We start from the raw sequence: 26,088 nt of genomic DNA, 5'->3' as shown, positions 1-26,088 counted from the left end.
TCTGAAATTCCCCTAATTTAAGAATATTACAAATAAAATACTGTGAAAAAGGAAACTTAACTCACACTTGTTTAACATTTAATCATGTGACATATTATGCCACAAGGAATCTCCTTGCATAGCAACATTCAAACAAAGCTTCCTCCAGAGGCTTGAACTAAAGTGCGCACAACACCTCAGCAATCAGTGGAAATATTGACTAAGGTGTCCAAACAGACAGAGATTTGACAGTAGAAACACTTACTCAGCTTCTCAACCTTTCAGGAATTACATGAATAGAGATTGACACCAAAATGTGAAAGGACACCAACATTGGAAATTGTTCTGCAGTGTGAGTGGGTCACATCTTAAACCTGGCAACAGCAGTTCTTTGGCATAAACCTGTTTATCATGGAGAGCTTTGAAGCCTGATAAGTTACTGTAAATGAGAAGATGGAAAGTCTGGAATTACTCTATTTCAAAATTAATCTATACCACTGTCTAAGCAAACAGCATCTCCTTTTGTCCAAAGGGTCAAGTAATTCCATTTCAAAGCATCTAATCACAAGCTTTTCCTGTTAGTTCTGTCCTTGAAGGAATTCACAATTTAGTAAAGATTTTCCAAAAACACAACTGGCATTTCTAAAACTGTGTCTATAAAATATTTAAACAGACATTATGTTAGCCATCTCAAATATCCTGAGTAATCCTTAAATTGAGGTGATGTAGACACAAAATGAAAAGCAAATTTGATTCTAAACATCTCTCTACATGTTATACTCATGCCGTAATAGATGACTGCAGAACAATTATCAACCAGCAAAGTATGCAAGAATTAATAGGCCTTAATCTAGACGCATATTTCAGGAAAGAAAAATACAGGAAAGCAGTTTAACCCAACAGAGAGAAAAGGGAATAAGATTCTAGAAAGTCTGTACTCTCATGACAAATCTCTTCCTTCTTATGGGAAAAAGAGGCTGTAAAATTCCTTTGTAACGTGGCTTGAAATCAATTGCTCAATAGTACCATGGAAGAGTAAGGCACTACTGAATTATAATTTCATCTTTTCTCTTTTACATAGGCATAGCCCAAAACTAACTTCAGTAAAAGGTCTTTCCTTTTTATATCACAGCACCAAAAAAACAAGGCCTTCGTATACAAGAGGGGTGACTCCTATGAGCTTCTGCTGGCCACCCTTGACTCTTTAGTCACAAGATGCTCACAGAGAGAGAAGGCAGCACAAAGCAAATCCCAAAAACAGTTGACAGCTGCATTTCCTCATGAATATCTGTTCCTTCGACAAAACAGAAGCAAGGGACTTGCCTAAAGTATGAACTTCCATCAGGAAAAGTTACAGACCAGGCCTCCAGAAAGTTGTGTGTTTTAATAGGACCATAAAATGGTTTTCTCTTCCGATTTTCCTATGTTATCAAAGGTTAGAATTTGAGGCCAAATTCCCTTGAGAAGAAAAGTAAATCTACAAAAACAGTTACAAACGTTCTCATGGATTAAAGGTTAGATAAAAAGCCAACAGGTCAGAAACACCTCTCTTCCTTCTATTCCTCCACAATGCTATCTAATTAGGTTGAATGCCTTTTTATTTAATTCAGTGAAGAGAATTTCTGAAATCCCACTTTAATCAAGCCAGAGTCCCACTGCTCCTCTGAGGCACCACTTTCCTTGAAGTCATAAACTTCAGCCAAGGCTGTGTTAATTTTATACTCTCTTTTTTTCCCCCGTGAATTAATAATAACTAGAATCTAATAGTATTCAAATGTATCACCCACTCTTTATTAAAACACTTAATTTGTTTTCTTTAAATATCATCCTTTATGCCACCTATCTTATATGGTGCTGGAAAAAAAGACAACATTTAAAATAGATGAGCATTAGGAGGATGTTGAAGAGGGTGTCAGACACCAGGAATGTAGCTCTGTGCTCTGATCTATTGTCTCCAGCTACAAACTAATTATGTGAATGCCTGCTTCAAGGAAGTTGAGTTTCTTTCACCTGAGAAGAAAATACTAGATATTGTGTAGAGTAGCTTCAGGTGGGGAATGAATTCATTGTTCATTTTTCACCCACCTATCATTCCTCAGCTCATACATGCTCTTGAGTCCACAAAACTTTGAAGTCAAGAGAGTCCCACCTCCCCATACTGATCAGAGTATGAATAGCACAGGTCAGGCATCCAGAAGGAACTTTCATATATGAAACCTCAAAGAAGTTCTGTCTATGGATGCAGATGGCTATCCATAGGCACAGTTCTTTTCTAAGATCAACCATAACCATCATTCGATCAGAGAAAAAACAAATGGGATTTTTTAAAGCCTAGGTCGTGCTGATAAAGACTTAGAGGAAAAATCAGACAGGAAATTTGTGTAGTCAGACAGGGACTGTACTCAGCTCCGGGGGGGGGGGGGGGGGGGGGGGGGGGGGAGATAAACATGTTTCTTAGCACAGGCTTTAATAGCAAATAATTATCCAGAAAGAACCACCATGACACTAATTTCTACCATACCAGAAGAAGTGTCCAGACTAGGAGATCTTTTAATTCTAACATACTGTACAATCAATGTTTTGCCCAAGCTCTGTTTCTTTAGAGGTAAGGAAAGCAAGAGCAGGTCTGATTTTGTATGCTCCTTTTAAAATATACAACACCAGACTCAGTACAAGGTAGAAAAATGAGTAAAAGTCTAACTGCATGTTTGATGTTATAAATGGAGATGTAAGATGGCCTTATCAGCTTCCCTGTCCATAAAATCTGTAAGGATATACATTTGATCAGTAGGTTTAAGCCCTTAACTCCAGACAATGTCACTCACAAAGCCAGAAGCCTAACAAAACCACACCCAACTATATTAACATATTGTGAGGAGGCTATGAAGGTGTTATGTTTTCTTCCAATAGAAGTAGATGGGTTAGTGTCAGCATTATTTGCTTCTCCCACTTTTTTCCTTTTCTTCCCCCCTCCTTCCAAGAAAATAAATAAAGCAGAGGCCTTTGTCATGGTAACTGTAGAGTTACTTAGTCAAGCAGCTTCCCAAGGAGACCTGTCTCTGAACAAGATGCCCACTAGATATTCCAAGGGAGGTCACAAGGGAAATAAATATTGAATTATTCTGGTGTTTTACATTATGTCTCAGTAGCCAATGCCTCTGAAATGGTATATAATCAAGTCACCTGCACGCAGCTTGTAAGAGCATATAGAAATAGCAGCTTATACATTTCTTAATAATAGAAAAAAAGGTTTTTCTAAAAATTGTGAGTTTGCTCAGCTTGGAAACACGTCTGATTTAACTGAACGCTCTGAATATCATTATCAGAAAGCAAAATTAAGAAAACTAAGCACATCCCTACTCCTGGCAGCATTGACCTGCAGAAAGTGCAAATCCTAATAAGAAAGTGGATACAATTATGTTAACCAGCTCTGAAACAGTGTAACAAAAACTTGATTTTAGGAAGCGTATATAGACTGTACTGTGCATACAAGAAGCATGAAAGCTTTATTTGGGAAGGACAAAAGCTACCTTGCAAGACAGCAGTCATTCCTGTAATCCTGGGGAAAGGAGAATGCAGTTCAATTCTGTGATCAATGAAAGTCTTAAGAACAGCCCAATCAATGTGAATCTGCTTGGAAAGAACATCAGGACTTGCTGATGTTCAGTCCCTTTGTCCTGCTTCACAGAAGCCAGGAAAAAGGGATGATTTGGTGTAGATGTGACTTCACCCCACCCGTCTACCACCTCACTGAATTTCTAATCCTCTAATCCAATCTTATCCTTCTAATACTAAACTCCAGTTGCAGACAGGACTTTCATCACATTTCCTCTAATATTGATGAGATTACGAAAAGGAAATCTGTATTAGGAGATATTTTCTTCAATTTCAGGTTAAAATAACTTCTTGAGGGTAACAGGGCAACTTGTAACATAAAAGTACAAGCTGAGGCCTCAAAAACTAGCTGTTCATGGAAATCAATACCTTCCAGAGTAACAATTTGCTTATCTAAGTAGAGAGATTTTTATTAGTATTCATGCAGAAAGCTGAACACTGTAGTATCAGCCCTGGCTGGTAGCACTATAGAGCCATTCCTTCAGACACGCTGCATGGGGAGCTTGAAAAACACCCAGTCTGATGGACAGACCCCTACTACACATCTCACTTCGGCTGACTGCACCCTGTTGCTAAGTGCAGTTTTGTAGATGACAGCAGGGAGGCCAGCTCACAGTCCCTGATCATACCTCATTAGGTCCCTCAGACTTGAGAAAACACCACACTTCAGGAAGTTCACAGGCAAATGGCTAATGCACTCTTCCATCCACTCGTTATTGAATTCATGCTGGTAACACATTGCTCCACCTTTTCCAGAACAAGAACGAACTTGCAGCACCCCACGCACTGTGTGGTGGCTTATAACAGGACTGAGATGAATTAAGAATGTACAGATGCTGGACACCATCAGCAGCTCTGCAAGAGCAAAACAAGTCTTCAAGTGTTGTATCTGCTTCAAGCACTCACCTAAGACGTGGAGACTCATATTATTTTTATACAAGAACTTACTAGCCCATGTTAGCCATTGTCCTACTGTATTTTCTCCTTCAATTATGAAAAGCCAGTTTCTGCTGTCCTGTGGACTGACTGCTGTAGGAAAGATCTCCCATCAATTCAAGTCATTCAGCAAAAAAAACCCTCAGGCTTGGCTCTAACATCCAAAAACGTGAAAAAATATGGTAACTAATATTACTTCTAAATAGTTTTAGCAAGCTTAAATTGTATATTTTGGACATTAGCAGTTTGGAGTGAAGTGTGGACTTTAAGACATTAGTGACTGATTTGATAGTGACAAAGAATTGATAGTGACAAAGATATTCTGCCAATAGAAGATAACAGACTGAAATAAAATATAGTGGAACAGAAATTCTGAATTAAAAACAGAATTATGCTGCTGTTTACAGTGAAAACTTTAATATAATTTCAAATTATTCTCAGGTTTTCATATGCTTGCATCCTACTGTACTTTCTGGTTCTGTCTCCTATTTTCAGGCATTTAAAATTGCATCAGAAGGTGGTTTATGTATCTTAAAAGCTCACTGCGCTTCTTAAAGATGAGCCTGAAGATGAAATACAGGATAAAATAGCAAAACAGAGGCTGCACTTTTCTTAGCTTTAAGTCAAAGAACTGCCTAAGTAGAACTGTCTGTGAGTATGACACCACTTCCTCCTCCAAATAAAGAAAATTAAAGCCAGAATTTAAAAGTCCTCTTCAACAACTGTTGTTTTAATATTAACAGTTCTTAATACCACATCAGCATCCTTAAAGTCCAGCTGGGATCCTGCACACCGAGCTGGGGGCTGTGCTAGAGATGTCAAGAGTCAAGATTCCTCTAATGCTCAGCTCCCTCGGCGCGTGTGGAACAGTTCTCACACAGCCAGAATTCGCTTCTCCCCATGACATTTCAGGATAGACTTGTCTTAAAAGCACATGTCAACGTTGGGACTGACTGAAAAAAGTCTCTCCATTTATTTTGGTGTCTAATTTTGAAACCAAATGCTTTAAAAACCTCGCCTTCCTCTACGGAGTGGAAAAACATAATCTCTGAACAGATGTAGTCACGTAATTTTATCTTAAAAGAAAAAAAATCAACCAAGATAAGAACAATTCATGCCTCACTTTTCCTAAGCATTATATATTTACATGTTTTAATTTAATTATGTGGGAACAAAAGATATTTTAATTTAAAAGAAAGCAGCTACCATCAACCAGAATTGGAAAGCGAAGAGCCTTAACCAGTCCTTTCTAGGACTTCACCATGAGTGACAATTTCAATCTATTAGCTATCTTTCTGCCCATAGAGATCACGATTAGACAGTTAAGTTGCCCTTTCAATTCACTCAAAGCTTCAATCTGTTCCATCTGTGCTCTCTGAACCTTTCATTTCCAATAGGTTCGGGCTAATTCAGAGCAGCCAGGGAGGCTGACAAGCTCTACACCTTTCTTTCACATCCTCAGGGCTACATGCTGACATCTTAAAGAGAATTTAGAAATAAATATAATACCACGTCTTTCACCCAACAAAATCATTTCTTTCAACTCCATTAAGGAAGCACACAGGTATAATTAGGAATTGGTCCATGACTCAAACAGCCATTCGGCCCCATGCTGGTCTCACCATCCCACTGTAATAAAACAACACACTCCTGTGAGCTTACAGACTTTGACCTAAAAGCTGGATGCCTTACAGATCAAGAGAGACATCATTAAAAGAAGTAACTCTGATGCAAATTAGTGAACATTTGTGACTACTTCCACCTTTATACTCCCAAACTAAAAGCAGTGGTACCGATTTATAGCTCCCGGGTCGCATTTGGCTACCGGTAAGTACATTCTGGTGGTGGAAGAGAAAACAGGGGTCAGAAACAGGAAGCCTGCCCAAGATATGATGAGCCATTAAGATTTACCAGTTTAGTCACAGGACTAAAAAAAAAAAAACAAGAAAAACCAAACCCACAAACAAGTAACTAAGATCTGGGAACTGCCTGGGTGACAGGTAGATATGAAATATCTCATACAACAATAGCCTGTAATGCTCAGCACAGAACAGAAAGCCAAAGAGAAAATGTTATGCTGGCCCAGGTCCATGATTATGGATGCTGGCCCTGCCCCTGGGGGTGTTCAAGGCCAGGCTGGATGGGGCCCTGGGCAACCTTGTGTAGCTCCAGGCCTGGAGGTTGGTGGCCCTGCCTATGACAGGGGGGTTGGAACTCTGTGATCCTTGGGGTCCCTTCCAACCCAGACCAGTCTGTGATTATGGAAGAGGCATGCTCAGCTTTTTGGAAGTGGTTGCAACAGGAACCATTGGCTGAAAATGGCCACAGCTATTGGGGCAAGGCAATAAAATCCAAATTTCTTCCTGTAAAATCCTGTCTTACATCTTCATTACCACACTGCAGCCTCATCGTCACTGCTACAGAATCCAGCCACTCAAAATTAGTTTGGCTGGATTAAGACTATAAAGAAGTCTCCAACACCCTTCAACTCACTCAAAATACTCAGCCTACAGATAAGTAGTGTCCACTTCAGGTTGGAGTATCACAGCTGAATTCAAGAATATGAAGTGCAGGGATCAGCACATTATCAGCACTGGGAGGCTTCCCCTTCCCTTCAAACAAAAATCTCATTAAAGCCACGAAAAGGAATTTACTAAGGGAAAACTGGGACTGATAGTATAATATAAAATTATCATATCTTTGTCTAAATTCCATTGCCTTACCTTGGTTATCATTAAATATTATACTTTTATGTAAAAAGTGTTGCTGTTCTGTAGATAGAATGGGATGCCTTACTTTGGTAAGGCTTAGCAGCTGAGAAGTGGCCATGATATCAAGTGATGAGTCTGGCTGGTTTCCATGCCACTTCATAGGTTTGAACAAAATCTATTTTCCATAATCAAAATTCTTTTCCCCACAAAGGAACAAGAACAAAAAGGCCTGGGAACAGGTTATTGGAGGTACAGAATGACACTACAAGCAGAAAGCATAATTGCAGGCTACTGAGGCACACTCAGCCCTTTTTCATCTCAGATCTGGTGAGCACGTCACCTCAGAGTGAGATTATTCAGTCCCATATCTGCTGGAAAGCTTGTCTTTGGGGTGGGCTGATTTCCCATCAGATCAGGCAGCTGATACACCTCAATACACAACTGCAGTATTGTTGGAGCTGGTGTTGGGAGGGGGGAAAAGGAACAAAGTCCATAAGGCACGCAGCAGCAGAACACTCCAACACTGACACCCGAACCATGCGTGGTTCATTACACAACCCCATAAGAATCAACGCAACAGAGGAAAGACTGAGGCTGATTTAGCCTGCTGTGGAGCTGTACCACCCATGTTCCTTTCCAGATCAGACTCAGCTCAGTAAAGAACCATCACAAATTTACTCCTGACTGTTTACAGCTTACAGGCTAGTTGTAAGTGAACAAAATTCAACACCCAAGACACAGGAGAGCACCACTGTTGAGTAAGCATGCTAACTCTATACCTGTTAAAAACGTGTTTTGTTTTCAGGAAAGGACTATCATAACTGTTTCCTACAAATTACAAAAATTCTGCACATTTCTCCTGTAAAGCTAGACCTTGACTCCAAGAGACTTATTGTTCCTTGCTGTGCTTTCACAGCACTTAGCACAGTTTTCATTGCAATATAAAACACTATGTCATTTCATTATTTTTCCTCTTAAGTTGCATGGTATCTGTAGTCCCACATAATGCATCATTTCTGTTACCAGCACATTTGATGACTACTTGTCCAGGGCAGAAGGCAAGTTCTATTGCAAGAGCTGGGCAATCTACTTCAAGTGAGAAGGAAACAAAAAACCCACCACAAAAAAATCACACTTTTCAATATCACCTTTTGCCAGCAGGTCAAGGAAGAAGACAGAGGGCATTTGCAAAGTGCAAGAACTTCTATTACACAAAGGAAAGAACACTGAGGAAAAACTCTTCACTGCTGGAAAAACAAATGAGAATTAAGGAACTTGCATGAATGAGAAAATATTTTTTTTTGCAAAACCAAAAGGAGCCCTTTTCAACTACTGAATAAAAAGTTACTGAGCATCAGTTTTCTTTTCAGGTGGGTAAAATAAGGTACAAACCATTTCACAGGAGTTTTATAATAAAAGTAAGTAAAAAGAAATCTGCCTTGACAGTTTGTGACTGTAACTTATCATAAGCAAAATTAAGATTTACTTATTCCATAAAAAATTATAGTAGTTCAATGTGTGTTTTACTCTGAGTGACTCAAGTTAAAACTTCAGGTTTTCCCCTCCTTGTATATTCCACTGTTTTAAAAGTTACAGTATTATGCTGCATAATAGAGTCCCAATTCCCCACCCCCCTGTATCAGCTACCTTATTTAGCCAGAACATATCTTCAAGAAACACTTCCAGTGATTTTGGGAGCCACACCAGAAAAACAGCTGATGGTCCCTGGCCATTTTGCATAGAAGGGATTGTGTCCCCTTAGTTCAAACTGCTTTAAGTAATGTGAGGGCCATTCTGCAGACTGGCAAGATCCCAGTTTTATAGGATAAGGTCATACATACATGTAACTTGCCTGTGGGCTATGGTACAGGAATGTGTGAAAGAGTCTGAGGACACCAGAACTCCTGGGACTACAATGGAAAGGGAAAACAGTAGTGGCACTGACCTAGAACGAGGCAAGAGAAAGTCCAATGAGGAATTAATTTTTGAGTGTCTGAGAGAAGCATTTATTCAGTCATTGGAGAAGTGAAGAGGTATGGGAACTTGCAAAGAACCAGTCACATTTACACCAGGATGAATACAGCAGATCAGATGTCAAAGCAGCATAGAACAGAGCGCTGCAATAATTCCATAGGCTCCAGATGAGATTTTCATAGTGCCTTTCTGTCAGAAGATGATAAAACAAGTGTGATAACAAAGTTTCTGTGACAAATTGATGAAACCGGCAGCAAACTTCTGCAACAAGCCAGAGAACATACACAAGAAATTGAGAGAATGATTCATTGTCACCACAGACACAAAGACTAGGAAGGCTACTGTTTTCAGGCTGAAAACACAAATGCGAATGTACTTACTAGGGAAAAAAAGACATTATGGGCTTTAGTAGTCCACAGTATGAATGAAACACTAGGAAAGTCCTGTTACACCAAATAAAAGGCAAAGAAAGCATTGCAGAATATTAGGGGGAGTTTTGCTTCATCCCTTGATCTTCACTGTCTCCTAACAGCCTTCCAGACAGAAGTTGTGGGTCATAAAGACCTAAGGTTTGGCAGAGGAAATAACCTGAGAGATTATCCTATGATCTACTGCAACACCTAAAATCATCCATTGTCTGTGAACACCCCTCGCCCCGCCTCTCAAGGCAGCTGCTATCAGGACATCTTCAGTTTTGAACCCACCCTTCCCGATTTAGGCTGCCAAAGCCCAGATTTGTTAGCACTGCAAATACGCTGCCAAGTGCTTCATTCTTTCCTGAAGCTGCTGAAAAAAAAAGAACGGTTGAAAAGAATCTCTCCATGAGCCATCCTTTTTATTAACACTGATGCCATTTGATTATTTGATGAGAACCTAACACGCACATGAAGACTTTCTAAACATCAGGACTATAAATACCATAACACAGGTCTGCTATATATAGCATTCCCCACTCACAAGCATTTCTCTTTTTTCAGGGTCTGATCCAAACCACATGCTAATTCTGATAGGCATCGACAAAAGGATAAAAGGAGCATATGACTGCATAGAAATAGAAAGAAAACAAACAAATAAATGCTTCAACAGTGATTATTGTGCCATTACTCTGATCTACTCTGATAAAGTGTCTAAATAAAAAGGCAAAAAAAGACACATCTGACACTGCTATGTGTTTTAAACTACTGTAGCAGAAACAGTAGGGAATGTTTACAGAAATATTCAAAGTTAGGATAGGACAAAGGGGAAAAAAAGGCAATAGCAGCAGCAAGCAACTGTCTAAGGATCACAGATCTTAGGCATTTACCTCTGATAGCATTTTATCCATTACATAAATAAAGAGAAAGGAGTGCTGAGATACCACTCAAAGTATCAGCTGCTGGATAGCGGTTGGGAAATACCATTTTTCTTCTCAGTGAAATTCATAGTGATATTTGCTTTACATTTTTTCTAATCTGAAGTCAGATCCATTAAATTCAGTTTTAATACTGGACCTTGAGAAGTAGGGCGATTTCAAAAGACAGCAAGTCCAAAGTCTCCAAGGATGTAAACATGAGAACATAAAGAAAGCAATCCTGCACCAAGCAGGTTAAGATGGTCCCAGCAAACTAGCCAAAGAACATAAGAAGAAAACCTAACTGCAAAGATTCACATCACTTCAAAGCTTCATATGCACAGTTCTGCTGTTGACCACTTATTAAATGATGGAACAGTCTGTTTCTTCAGCTGCAAAGAAGGGTTTCTCTAGAAGTGGTACAACCATGTGCATATTCCACAGGTTAAAAAAATGTTAAGTGCCTTTATTGCCTAAAAGGTTCCAAAGTTAATAAATGGTTCTCTGATATGAAGGCATTGTGTATATCTGAACATACAAAGAAGCTACCTTAACCTTGTGCTCTATTCACTTGAAATGCTGCAGTAGCATGGAAAATTGTTGCTGAGGTCCTCAAGCCAAACAATTGAGTGAACAGGTAGCTTAAAAAAAAAAAAATAGGGGCTCAACTATCTTGTACTGGCTTCCTACACAGACCTGCAAACAGGGACTAGTACTGTATAGGCTGTAGAAAAGACAAAAGATACCCATGATTCAGATGGCAGCCTTCATCTCAGCTGGAGGTCAAACTCCATGTAATAGAGAAAAGAAGAACTTAAAGACCAAAGAATAGGCTTGTGCCTGATCCTCTGTGTGTCTTTATCAAGTCAACTCAGAAGTTCAGAAGAATCCATTTATTTTGAGTGTTTCAATTTTCATGTTCCACCAGTACCAGAAGAGACAAGCCAACAGTTTCTTTCACCAGTCCGTCTCATCACCACTGCTACCCACTGTGCTTGCAACCTGCCAACATGAAGAAGCTTAAAATAATCCCAAAGACTTCAAGGGACAGAGAAGGAATTAAGTATTTCTAAAATCTGCACCATTTGCCAAAAATCCCATTTGTTCATTTTAAGTGGTTTGTTACGTTATTAACAAAGATACCCAAAACCTTTTTGTTAATAGTTTAGTAACACGGATTGTAACAGAAAGAAATATAAAAACATCTGACATCTTTTCATAAGAAGATTTTTTATATTCCCTTTATCATGTTGCTATTTGAAAAGGTTTAGATAGCTTATTAATTGCAGCACCATGGGATGGAATCTGCTGAAGCTCATCGACCTTTTCAATCACAGAGAGGCTTTCATTGTATCTTTATTTTTTTTCCCCCTTACCCTACTTGTCTTTTCTTAGAGACCTCTGAGTTGTTCATGTTGTCTAGCCATCAGGACAATCAGAATGCCACGTTCCAATTTCTAACTCAGCCACTACTAATTATTTTGGTGTGGTTAAATGTACATTCTCATCTGAGAAGAGGGGAAACAAACATTGAGTAAAACAGTCCTGCTCCCAACAACTTTTTCACTGAGTAGACAATTTAAAAGTGAAAGAGAAAGCAGAGAACTTAAGTGATTTTCCAGAGGCTACAGAAAGTTAATGGGTACACTGACTCCTAAATCACCATCATGAACCACATTCCCCAGCTTTCAGGAAAGAAAAAAAACAAAACAAAACAAAAAAAACCTCCAACAATGTAAAATGATTGCATTTCTGTAAAGGGATAACAACACCTGACTCAAGAATGGGACAGGACATAATACTTCATAAGGTCATTTAAAAAAAAAAAAAAACACAAAAACTAGGACTATTAGAAGACTATGCCAAGCTATCAGTCATTTTCCTATTTTAAAGTCTATCAAACAGAGATGTTTCTGCCTCCACAAAATATCAAACAGTATGTAATCCTCTTTTTTGTTTTTTTTGAGAAGCCAATGTTTATGGATAGCTTTTCTGAAGAGATTTTGTTTATTTTTTAAAAAAACAGAGCATGCTGTCAGGGCTGTACTACAGGCTGGCTCAGTGGAAACCCATTAAAACCACTTTACTGGGCAGATGGTGTCAAAGAGTCAGAAGTATATAACAGAATCCTACTGTGCACAAGTGTTCAGTATGCAAGAAATCATCTCTTATCAGACAACTGCTGCAGGGGACACAGTCAAGCACAAAGGAGAGAGCAGAGCACAGCTGAAGTCACAATAGCTTTACAACTATTTGCCCAATAATATGGAAAAGGATATGGAATACCAGATCTTACCTGATAAACCCTGAGTAAACAAGGGGAAATCTAAGGAGAGCATCACACCAAGCTTTATAAAGTAATACATTGCTTTTATTGATATTCACTGAAGGTGTTCCTACTCTGTCATTATGAGGGAGATCACAATTCAAGAAAGCTAAAATAAGATTTGAGAAGAGTCCACTAGCTTGGATTCCCCATCTTTTCACACTCTTATTTACAGGATTGCTGTAAGGTTTCTAAGAATAGGTACAAAGAAGCTCAGAGAAATCTGGGAATAGTGGCCTTGCCACTACAGCATAGATGACAAATTTCTGAGGCCTGTATCAGGTGCGTATGAGCACACCAGCAGATTGAGAGACACTCCTTTTGCATATGTCCTTTTTCCAATCTCTTCTACAGAAGGTAGGCCAATATTGTCGGCCCTTATTGTTGGCCACATAAAGACATCCTTCAACTCAAGGGGTACAGCCTTGTGAACCTGAGCAAACGAGATCTTATTTTTGTTTCTGAAGACATGCTGAAGATGACAAGAGGGTAACTATTGATAAATGGTGGCTGTGCACATTTATTACACTGGGAACTTTTGTCAGAGCTGAGTAACTCCTTCAACAGTAGCTTAAAGGACAATCCACTGAAACAACCATCAAGAACTCCTTCATATCTGGAAAACCTGACAATACACCCTATACTGCTAAGAACAATGTAGGAGGTTAGATATAAAAATTTGTCATCCATAGACAAGAAAACTACCTACCCAGTGTGTACTACCAAATTAAAATTAACCACACAAGACTGATTACATTAAGACAGCAATGCAGAACTCTGAAGGATACAGGTGTTTCAAGGGTCTGAAATCACTCAGCATTCCATCAGACTGAGCTCGCCAACTCACAGTTTTTTGTTTTTTTTTTTTTTAATCATATTAAGTCATGAAGCCCCATCAGTGTGACTATCTGGACATCTGCCTTGCTCCTCAGCAAAGGGTCTCCAGACTGCCTGCTCAACAGCCCATCTACCATGAAAGCAAATAGATCAAAAGGTACGTTACAGAGCATCCTGGTTCAGCTGGAAAGGGCACTACTTGCGCTACTTCTTAACCTACCTTGTAAAGGTGTATACACAGATTAAGAGCATGTTGACATCCTTCCACGCTTCTGCTTGGTGTAATTGTTATTACACCTGCTACTTTTTCCTACATAATTAGCTAACTCATTTATTTTGCATTTTTTATAGCATCTGTGTTATTCAACACCCTTCTACTTTCCCACATTTTATAGTCTACACAGTCATTCTTACATAGGGTTTCATTTTGCTTGCTCTAGCTGCAAAACTGAAAACTAATGAGGCCCAATGAATTCCACCAAGGAGAAGACCTATTAAGATTAAAAGACACCATTAGCAGAACAGCAAATGACTATAAAAAGGTATTGAAAAAATTAAGGCTGGACAACGGTAATGATAGCAAGCTTCTGGAACATATCTAAGCCATCTTACACAGCATTGCGACAAAAGTCTTTATTTATAAAGAAAAGCCTAAGTAGTTAAGCAAACCAAATCAGTTTGAAGTAACTTCAAAAACAGAACTAGATGGGCATGTGAGAAGGTGAAGTGACAACAGGAGAAAAGGCCTTTATTTTATGAATTGGGGGAAATGCAACATCAGCACAGACAGATCCATGACCAACCATTTGGTCTGTACAAGAAAAAATTGTGCATCTTGCTATGCAGCTTTCAGGGAGACAACTATCTAACACAGAAAACTGCCTCCAGAAGCCTTTCTAGAAATCTTCATTTAAAAAAGCAGCACTGAGGGTGTAGGAACAAACAAACATCCTCTGAGTACAGCAGAAGCCTTTTAGGAAGTTAATTGACCCTACGGCGCAGATACCGTTACGTGACTGGCAGACTACTACATTGCTTCACTGAACTGCTACTCAGTGTTGATTTAAGTGAACCTATGCTGCAGTGGATTAGAAACAATCACAGCATCAGCGATTGTGTCTGAAGTACTGAGGCAACACCAAACAGCTCAGATAAATACTTTCAATTACCACAGTTAGTCTTACCACAGCAGTTTCTCAGCTCTTAAGAACAAGAAATAGCTAACTTCTGGAAAGAAATCCAGGCCATCTTATGCAGCATTGTCAGTAAGGTCTTTGTTTACAACCAAACACAAATTGGGATGCAGTCTCAAAGCATCCTTGTTACTTCTCTTTCCTCCCTTGGTTTTTTCTAGCTTGAACGCATAAGGTTTCTGGCACTGGTTTCACAACACTGCTCAGATGTTCTATGAATCACCACTGGTGTGTGGGCCACACAGCTGAAAAATACCACTCCAGAAAAACTCTGGCTACACTCTGAATTAAAGCCTACCAAAGGCAACGAAACCCTAAATAATGACCATAACAGGCTCTGGATCACACCCGTTGTGGATCAATAGGTGGATATAATATATAGCAGAGCTAAAAGTTATGTCATCCTCTAGGTCAAGTCTGAGTCACTACAGAGTGGGAGCTGGCATAGGTATTCCATAGGCTGTACCTCTTTGGAGGATGAAGACTTTCAGCCCTTTAGTTCTGAGGCGCCATTCAGACTAACACCCTGCACTGGAATTAAATCTATTCAATAAAGAAGAAATCAAGGACATGAAGACAATCCTCATCCTACAGTTAATCTTCCCCCACTCCCATGGATGAGGGTGAAGTAGCCGAACATCCTCAAATATGTACTTTAAATCTGCTCATAATAATTAGTGTTATCTAAATGTCTCTGAACTATTTAAAATCCACTTCATTTTGAACTGCCATTAATAATGCAACAGGCAATATTACAAAGACTGGGGAAAAATAGAGTAATTTAATGTAACACTTTATAAACCAAACCTGCCATGAATCTCAGCTGCCTCCTCAGCTCCTCTGCAATCAATCTGTCTGAAGTCATGTTTATGTATCCTAGGACCCGTGATAGACTGCCACTAGACTTGGCATCCACAACAACCTCAGGAGGTTGATTTAATGCGAATGCAGCATGAAAAATCAGATTATCTGTTGATTCTCTCTTTTATTAAATAAAACTGATCTTTATTGAATAAAGCTGCTTTTATTAATATCTAAAACATTGGTTGGTGTCACAGAGCCTGCCAGTCCTATGGAACTAATAAAAGAAAAGACAGAAGTAAAAAATGAGAACATTACAGGGAAATATTAGAAACCAAGTCACATTAAGCCAGTATTGCAGCTGACAAATAAAACACAGGTCTAGCTGTAGAATTTTTTAGTCTGAATTTATTAATTTTACTGAAAGAAAGGAAACCAGAATGGGGCTTCTCCCACCAGAACACTGTGGCAAGAAACACAGTAAGAGCAAGAAAGTGCAACTTAACCTCCCATTCCCTTGTATAATGTCTTAGAAAACTTGAAATTCAATGCAGCTGAAACAAAGTACAAACACTTTGGGTCTATGGGAACAGTTTGAAGCTTAAGATAGAAATATTTCCTTTTGCTTTTCATCTTTTTAGAAAACCTTTTGCATTTCTGCACCTAGGCTAAACTTACAGGAAGAACCCCTCCTGCCCACACCTCTACTCGAACCCCTCCTGCCCACACCTCTACTCGAACCCCTCCTGCCCACACCTCTACTCGAACCCCTCCTGCCCACACCTCTACTCGAACCCCTCCTGCCCACACCTCTACTTTACATGCACATCTGGAGTCAGTATATAGTAAGTTTTCAGTACCTATTAACTGTACAGCTACAGCAAGAGATGCTTACAATGAGTCTGTCCACAAGTAATACCAGCACAATACTTTGAGAAAGAGAACGTATCCCTCAGGATCACAATCAATGTGTGAATACAAACTGAAATTCAACTCTGAACTCCTGTTTAACCACCAAGGAGGAGGGGGGAATACATAAATTCAAATAAAATAACATTCAATTTTAATCCCATACACAGCCCCATTTTCCTTAGCTAATTACTACCAGCATCCCAGAGCTATGAACTCCAACGCAGTGCTGAAACAGAGCCTTCTGGAAGATAGAGCATAATGAACAAGCTCAGCTGCATAGCTCTTTGTACACCATTATTCCCACTGAAGTGAGTGGATGCACAAGGGAGATAAAAGTGAAGGAATTGGGTTTCCTGCACAACTACACTTCACTAAGATATAATCCCCCCAAATCATAAGCAAGGTATTTCAGCAATTATTGTGGACAAAATGACATATTCTGATGCTAAGGATCATGATGGAATCATGAAAATTGTGTTGGGAAAGCCAAAGATAAGAGTTTGTCCATAACAAGACAAAAAACTACAGTCTGAGTTTCAATGGAAATCAAGAGGGTTCAAGGAATACTCTAAAATGGATAATCCAAAAGGAAACAGAGGCAATATAAACGCAAATATCCAGATATTTCTCTCCTATAACATATCTAGAACTAGATGTTTGAAAGACTTCCCTACACATGCTTTCCTACACTAGAAGATTGGCATCACTGCAAATGCTCTATATACATCTCAAGCCTACAGGGAACTCTTTAGGGGTATACAAGGTAATCCTGCCTAATACAGTTGCCAAGCCTCACATTTATAAAAACTGAGAGAAAAAGAAAAGCACAACAGCAGCTATGTGGCCTGAGATCTCATTAGAAAGCGACTTGCAGGAAGATTTCAGCCCAGGATGGCAAAGAACACAGAGGCTCAGCAGAATGCAGGCAGGAAAAGTCACTATAATATTCCCTTGTTCTGTTACTGAAGGCCTGGCATTAGAAATTCATTAAAACAGGGGTTTTACCTGATAACAGACATTCATAATGTAAGAGACTCCTTGATCTTAAGTCTCACAATATACATCCCAGAATTGTTCAGTGTCATACAGGAGATGTTCTGCTCATTACAGACTTAGGACAAGCATGGAACTTGGTGTTCAAAAGAAGCATTACAGTTTTTATTCTACTCCAATAAAGCTAATGAGGGGTTCTCCCTTAAACAAGGAAACAGAACATGCACGTTATTGTGCCTGTTGTATTACTCCATGTTTTCATTAACACCAAGTGGATTGGGCTATTTTTTAATTGAAGATTACTGAAGAGCTCCTTTTTCATAGCTGATACCAAACAGCAAAACACCCCACTGAGGGAAAGCACTGGTTCTCTAGAACTGCCTCAAGGAAACTAGTTGAAGACAAAGCTGTTAAACACAATTATACCCATAGCTAGTTATATAGCCTAATAATCTCTGTCCTTTGCTGATACATATCTACATGGACACATACAGGCATAGAATCAGACTGACCATATATTAAAATACACAGATTACATAATCAGTGACAAATTGGCCTGATAAGGACACGAGGCTCATAAATGAAAACAACATGTCATTTTTCAGGCTGGAGCTTATTTTCTGCATTCCCAAGATAAAAGCAAAGCAAAACCACAGTAGTATTCTCAAGTCTTCAGCGTTATTACCTGAAGGATTTGGAAAGCGTGCAGTAAAAAGGTGTGTTGCCATGGTTCTAAGTAATCAGCAACAGGCCCCTACATAATAGACAGCTGATTGCTGTTGCATGTTAAAAGATTTCTTTCTCTCTTTAGAAAAACTTTGTCATCATGTCATAAACGAGAGAGTTTTTCTATTAGCAACAGAAAGGCATAAAAAAAACCATGCCCTGTAGTAGTAATCAAGTCTGATGATGGTTTTTTTGGATTTCATCTTCTTACAGGGCGGGGAGGAATCAACCTTTTACACTGTCAAGTTTATACTGTAAACCTCTGGAACACTCTGGTCTTCACAGAGTGTACCAAAGGCATAGTAGTACAGATGGGTCTGTTACCAACTATGGAAACAGACAATTACATTCAAGATAGATATCGGGGTTACTCAACAGCAGAGTCCCAGCAATCACACAGGGGTATATTGGGTATCTGAAGTGCAAAATAAACAGTCTGTTAAGTCTAATGGGATCTGGTGTATCTGGTTTCAAGACTCATCTGATTTAATGAGACTTCACAATCACAATATGTAGAAAAATCCCTCCTATCAGTTTTTATAGGATTTGTTTCCACCTAGGAGATTTCCTTTCAAAGTCCAGTTTTCTAACTATTTTTAGCTTTCAAAGGAGATGTAAGAATAAAATCATTGTCAAATGTTATAATTGCTGAGCTGGCAGTAAAACGAACTGTACACTGTAGGACTGAAATTCCACTTAGACTCCAATCTTGGAATAAGCCGTAATCTTAGCTAAACACTACGTTAATGCAGAGTTAAAGCTGCAAAATTAAACCCACCAAAAAACAGATGGAAAAGTTCATGTTCTTACTGCATTGTTAGCCTATCCAAAGAACTGGTATTGCTTATAATAAAATACATAATTTACAACCTAGCTGGGAAATCAAAAGCTACTGGTGTGCTACGTGAATGAAGCAATCTTTTCAAAAGACTCAGACTCCCAATCCCTGCTGCTAATGCATTTCCAATTGCAACTTTAAAACTGTACTTATGTAGGCACCACATTTAGGTAACATTTGAGAAGACTTATAATTTTGAGCCTTTCTTTCTTAACCTGTTCTAAGGGGAAAAAAGGTAAGAGAAGTGAATTTGATAGGGGGAACCACCACAGAAATACACAGCTGTGTATTTTGCCTTCTGGCAGTCAAGTTCAGTTTTGGATACCAAGTAATTAGTAAAAATAACTCAGGAAAAAAGAAAAGTGCTGATATCTACAAGTGTAAGAGGTGTTAAGAATAGCTGATAACTTCTTTAAACACTGATGTTTATAAGCAGCACTTTTTATCCGTATGTTCACCAAATCACACATTAAATGCATATGCTATTATTCCTCTCTGAAGACTAACCATGCATGAACTTTAACTTCATTTTCCTGCCAAAATATAGCTGTTGATGCACAATACCTTCTCAGCAGAAATGCATATTCCTCCTAATTCATATTCCACAGGATCGCTCAGAATCATCTAAATTAAGTACTACAAAATCATATTCACCTTTTAGTGGAGACCATCAATAAAAACTTTACATTTGAAGGAGGATTTAAGTGGACCCAGGATGTATGCATAGCCTGCTTTCTGATTCTTACTGTAAATAACTTGAGGGCAATAAGACAACATCTCTGAGCCATCTGAAGTCATGCTGTCAGGACACTGAAACTCTGTTCAGCATGCAGAGTATCAGACACCTGGTTCTGGCTCTCGTTGCAGCTTCTGTACATTTCAGCAGGCACGGATTTCTTTGGTCCAGTAAATCACTGCCAGCCAGTCTGAGATATAGGACTTGTAATTTTAAAAGTTACATTGAAGGTAACAGTGGGGCAGCCAACTCCACTAGCTTGTACCCCTGAAGATTTCAAATCTCCAGATAACAAACCTCTGCAAGCCAAAAGGTTGCTGGGTACCAGCTCAGCTCATCACCAGCATCTACTACGTGATCAAAAGTATAATAGGCAGGTAAGAAATGCCTCAGTAAATTGGTAGACTGGTTGTTACAGTCGACCAAGGAAAAAAATGCTGCCAGTCGGGATTTCCCATCACGATATCTTTGTTTCTGACTAGCACATGACTCCCCCCAAGTCTTTCAGTCATGAATTGTGGGTATCTACATTCAAGGTGTTACAGAGAGAGGGGACAGAGGCTGCACAGGCAAAATAAACAAGAATGAAGATGCAGTGAAACAGACAGAAGAGACCGAGCCTTACCTTTGGAAAAAACCGCTGCCAGGCTCAAGAGAAGAGGTGACAACAGATGCCCCATATTGATAGTCCCAGAAGCGCACATCCTAGGGTTTGCGGAGAAGTTAGGGCTCAGTTTCACACACTTTGTAGTCAAAATAAAAACCGGTCAACTGGAGAGGCTGCATTTTCAGAAAAGGTCATCTGGAGAGTGCAAAAGGCTTTTCCTTCGGAGAGAGGACTTACTTCTCCAGCTTTAACCCTCCCCTTTCCTCCCTCCTTTCTTCAAAGCAGATGATGCTGTGAAAGAAAAACCTTCTCCTCTCAATGAACAGGAAACCGTTCTGGTTAAAATCTCAGTACCAAGCCTAAGCTGCCCGGGGCTGTGAAGCAGCTCCCTACCCCAGAACACCCTCAAGCCGGCAGGGTCAGGGTAGGGGCTGGGAGACTCCGCGCCGCGCAGCCCGCCTCCGCGGCGGACACCCGCCTGCCCGCTCCTGCCCGCGGCCAGGCTGCAATTCACACAGCCGGTGCCCGCATCCCGCTGGAAAAGCACGTCCGCTTTCCGGGCGTCACCAAAGTTTTCCTTTAGGTGATGCTGATCAGCCCAGAAACCATCCACACACGGAGGCAGGGGTTTTGTTGTTGCGCCTCTTAATTTTTAAGTTCTCTATTTCCTTATTCACTTGTTAGACTTTCGGAAAGAGAGAGAGGGGAGGGGGCGAGCGCAGCTCCCTCCAGAAGGTCATTGCCACAGATGTGCTGCTTACTGCTCTCGGGGCCGGAGGGCGCAGCGGCCGCGGCCGGAGGGGACCTGCCGCCCCCACAGATGCTGCTGGGCTTGAGACCGTAGCGGGGCGCCGGCCGCAGCCCGCCCGCCGGCCCGCCTCCTCCGGCCCCGGCCCATCCTTGGCGTGCCGCGGTTGCTATTTACAGAGAGAAGAGAGATTTAAGCCGGGAGGTGTCTCGAAAAAAAGGATAACAAAAAAAAAAAAAAACAAGAAGAGAGGAGGGGAACAAATAAATAAATAAATAAGCGCACGAGCCAAGCCCCGCCTCGCACCAGGCAGCCCGGCAGCCCCAATCCCCGGGCAGCGGGGCGCGGAGCGGGGCGGAGCTGCCTGGCCCGACCCCAAACACCCTCCCCACCCCTCACCGCGGCCGCACTGGCGCTCCCAGGGGCTGGTGCCCGGCGACAGGGCAGGAGAGAGGCGGTTCTGTAGGAGCGCGCAGAGAGGCGCATCCCTGGCACCGCCCGTCCCGGGGGGGGATGCAGCGTCTCCGCACCAGGGCAGCCTACCCCCGCTCCCAGCCTGCTTACGCGGGCCACCCCGCGCAGCGGACCGGCTGTACCGCGCCGGAGACGCTCACAAAGCCCAGCGGGTTTAGAGGCAGAGCCGCAGCCGGCGAGACCGCGGAGCCGCCCGCTGCCGGCGGTGCTCCGGAGGGAGCGAGGCGGCACCGGGGCGGACAAGACTGCTTCTCCCGGCACCCAAACAAACCGCATCTCACCGGCTGCCAGAAGCGGCAAAGCACGCCGCTTTGGCATGTGTACACTGCCGCACGTGGTGAGGCTTTAGCTCCATCCCTCATCCAAATTCATCACGTATTCAGCTCTCCCTGGGCCACTGAGCCAAGCGAAGTGCAGAGCAGCCGGCACAGGGAGACAATGCGAAGGCTGAGTAGTGAAATACTTCGTACACATTACGAAAACAGCAGGAAAAATGCCTAGATTTGGTCTAAACAGCGTTTAAAACTGCTGGGGGGAAATGACCAGCCTCACAGAAGGTACAGAGGCAAGAACCATTCAGCTAACCCAACCCTCTGGTCAAGGTTAATAATGAGATTTATCTTATTCTTGGCAGATAGAATGGCAGGAAAATCCTATTTACCACAGCCCAAGCTTAAAAAAAATAGAAGGTCCAAGAATTTAAAGATACTTTGTTCCTTCCTGGAGTACATTTTTTGGAGGCAATAAAAACAGTCTATTTATATCAACACCCATAGTGCTGAAGCTTTAAAACAGGTCTATCTAACTCCACTAACTCCACACTAACTCCAACACAAACTCCAAAACTCCATGCTCTGTTTGCCAACACTGAGAAATACACAATCAACCATGCAATGAGAAAAGGCTATACTTTGTGTCACAATGTCAATTCATTTCAGAAATTCACATCAGTTTTATAAGCATTACCAATCCTAGAAGAGTTCCCCAGATGAAGTATACCTCTAGAACTGGCATTATGTCCAAAATACACGTACCAACTCACCACATCCACTACATGAAACGTAGTAAAAATTGTTCTTCCAATGATATATAATAAGTTGCGACCAAAACCTTAGGGTGTTGCCCAACATAGGAAAGCTATTGTAAAATAATATTCTCTGAGATAAAACAATCATCACCCAGAAGAGAATGTCATTGCCCAACTTAATTAGGCATGAGGGTGAAAAAAGCCAGCATAATATACTGTTTAACCGGTGTTCTGATGGGTAAGAGCTTCATCTAATCTATACGAAGTATGAAAAGTACAAAGGAGGAAGAGTTCTCTCTCCAGATACAGGTCTGAGGGAGATTAAGTTTTAAGAAAATGAAGTTGTATTGGAATAAAAAAAACACACCCACAAGTTTCTCTTTCAGAGTTTCTGACTCTATGGCCAATACTTGGCTTTCACTTTTTGGGGTTTTTTGTGCAACATCTGAAGGTGTTTCGTACATACAGTTCTACCTTCCAGCCATTCACAGATAACTGGACTGAAAGAACAGCAGAGGCAGTTACAGAATTCCAGAGTGAACTCACAAGATTAGGTTCATTCCCTTCCTTTAAATGCTTGAAACACCATTCAAACAGCAGGCTTGGAAGCACTTGCTTAATTTTCTAACAAAAACATGGAAACCAAAGAACCAAGGAGCCCTCATCCAGATCCAAACTGATTCTCCTCACTGAACAGATTAATTTCCAAATTTGGTTTTATGAAAGAAAAAGCAGGTTTTTTATTTCCCTTAATGCTTTTAAAAGTCACTCTGAAAGGTGACTAACTAATTATTACATTTTATGCATCAATACCCTTTTCACTCCAGAGCGCCCTACAGACATTTGATGTTTAGTAGGTAGTAATGGACACATAATATTTAGTCAACATCCTCTTCTCTTCCACTATCACATGATTCCCATGAGTCATCCTTGGGTCTCAAGCTTTCCCAAAATCAGCTTACAACTGTTGACTCAACCACATAAACCCTCCCCTGGGTATGTAACACTTCCCATGATGAAAATCTTTCCTATACACCACTGCTGGGAAAATCCCATCAATTTACAGTACTGAGTAATGAGAACACATCTTCCTGGTTTATTAGCAATATTTTATTTTGGCAAGTATGTCTCCTCCTCTCTGGGTAATTAACACAACTAATTATGAAGGAAGAACCAGCTTTAGGAAAACACAAGAGAATGAAGAGACCTGCATCCCCATAACGTATGGCTAACTGTAAAGGTAGAAAACCGATTAATCTGCATCCAACAAGCTAATGAGAAAATCCATTGTTACCCTGAGACTTCTTATTTCATCTTAAATGTGATATATCATCTGATATATAGTCTGCTTTGTGTAATTAAAAATACTAATTGCTCTAATCAGTTTATCAATTCACACTTCTGGGGTTTTGTTTGTTTGTTGGGTGGGGTTTCTTTTTGAGCCAGGGATGTTCTAACAATTATCTCTCAATACCCACAGACATGGAATAGGAGGGCATTTCTGAGTCTTTTAAACCAAGCAGCTACACATAGTTTTTTCTCCAAAAATATTTTTCACTTTTCATCAAACTCAGAGAAAAATATCCTGGTACCACTGAAGTCAGTGCATACTTCACTATTGATTTTGAGAGACAGATTTTTACTCCTTTATTTTTTTTTAACCTTAGTCTGCTTGAAGACTGCACAGAGGGCATTGAAATGGATTATCTGGGTTTGTTACTGTACAACATCCAAAACAAGGAGCAATTAGAATTATAGATTCAGAAGATAAAAAAGAATCAGCATGATCAGTTTGACCTCCCAGCAATTTCATACAGTTTAATGTGCTGCCTTCAAAACATTCAGTAGTCATGAAGCTGCAAGCACACTGTGACTGCCATTCATAAGGCAAAACACGAGCTGTTCCACTGTTACTTTATGTTTCTATCACTCATTTCTCCATCACATCTATCTGCATTCTTTTCTCTCTGCTTAGGTAATGCAGAGTCCTTGGCAAAGGGACTTCTTTCTGTTGCATGCGTACACTACATCTCGGCCAGCTGAGTCACAGTCAGCAGCTGAAGTCCTTTTGTGATGCTCCCACATAAATAATACAAAAATCAGAACAAGATAATGGGAGATGTTGCAAAGACCAAACTGAGTCACACTCTTCAATTTCGTCTTAATTTCTGAATCTTACTCTCTTCTGACATTCACCACCACTTGGATTTTTGTTTCACTGACAGCACAATGAAGCATTAACTTCTGTTAATTTGTTTTAAAACTAATTTCTCATCTCCTCATACCACACTGGAAAATAAAAAAATAAAAAATTCCCTTGGTTTGCTTAGGAGAAAAGCAAATTCCGTTCAAAATCTTCACCAGGCTGAAATAAAAATCTATTTGACAGCTTGTAGTTCTACTGTCAATGGTAATACCCCTTGGAGTGCCTATCTCTTTAATGATCAAATGCTACGACCTTCGCAGTGAATAGTATTCCTATCAGGCTACTTGATGTTGCTGGGCTTGCTGTCAGTTCACAATAGCTGAAAAAGTAGATGATGTCAGTCAGAGTTTCCACTCTCCTTTCCACATTTCCAATGAGAACTCAGAAACAGCTTAGTTCCAAATGAGTTCTAAAAAATGACGAAGAACCTTATCGCAACACAGCTACGCTGCTATCAGACAGATCAGCAGCAGGCTAATAGACAAAAATCATATCTAAGAGGGTGTTTTTATTTGAATTAATGAACTAATATATTAGCCTACTTCATCTGATGGTAGGATTTTAAAAGTTGCTTTAGCTGCAAGTTACTTTACTCACAGTACAATAAAGTGCAGTGATTTATAAGGACCAAATATTGTAAAATGCAGAGGTTAGTTTATTTAGTGAGCTTTTATTTAGGCTAACAAATATGTGTGCACATCAGGAAAAAACACTATAGGAAGACAAATATATAGAGAAAGAGAATTTGTAGGTACAAAATTCCTCCTCACTAGTTGGTATGAGCTCAAGCCTCTGCAGCAGTGAAATGCTGGTATTAGTACCAGCACTTCCAAGTTACACCAGGTAAGTGATCTAAATGGCTTGAACACATGTAAATGCTAACAAGCAGCAGTGTCCAATCTGAAATCTGATAATATTTTCAGTGGTACAAGTTTGGAAACTGACAGTGGTTTTTAGGAGCAGATAAGATGAAATAACAGAACAGCCCATGTTACTGTGACTGTTCTGAGATGTAACTGAAGAGAAATTGACATGATGCCTTACAAGCAAAAAGGGCAAAGCCCATTTAAAATGACTATGGAGATGATGAAAACATTTGCCTACAGGCACAGCCAGCTT

The 26,088-nt window shown here is 40.3% G+C and overlaps 1 protein-coding gene across 1 annotated transcript in view; it reads right to left on the bottom strand.

Annotated features, from left to right (window-relative positions):
* TMEM132D (transmembrane protein 132D) overlaps positions 1 to 20,611 on the bottom strand; it is a gene marked incomplete at both ends in the record, with an annotated part of 253,454 nt that extends 232,843 nt beyond the window's left edge. The window contains one exon of the mRNA XM_084272110.1: positions 20,533 to 20,611. Coding sequence (XP_084128236.1) covers positions 20,533 to 20,611 — 79 coding nt within the window. The remainder of the gene's footprint in view (positions 1 to 20,532) is intronic.
* Between the last annotated feature and the right edge of the window lie 5,477 nt (positions 20,612 to 26,088).

The sequence above is a fragment of the Gallinula chloropus genome (assembly GCF_964237585.1).
Source record: "Gallinula chloropus genome assembly, chromosome: 17".
Lineage (NCBI taxonomy): Eukaryota > Metazoa > Chordata > Aves > Gruiformes > Rallidae > Gallinula > Gallinula chloropus.
The sequence above is the reverse complement of the archived record's forward strand: the minus strand, read 5'-3'. Positions and strand labels throughout refer to the sequence as shown.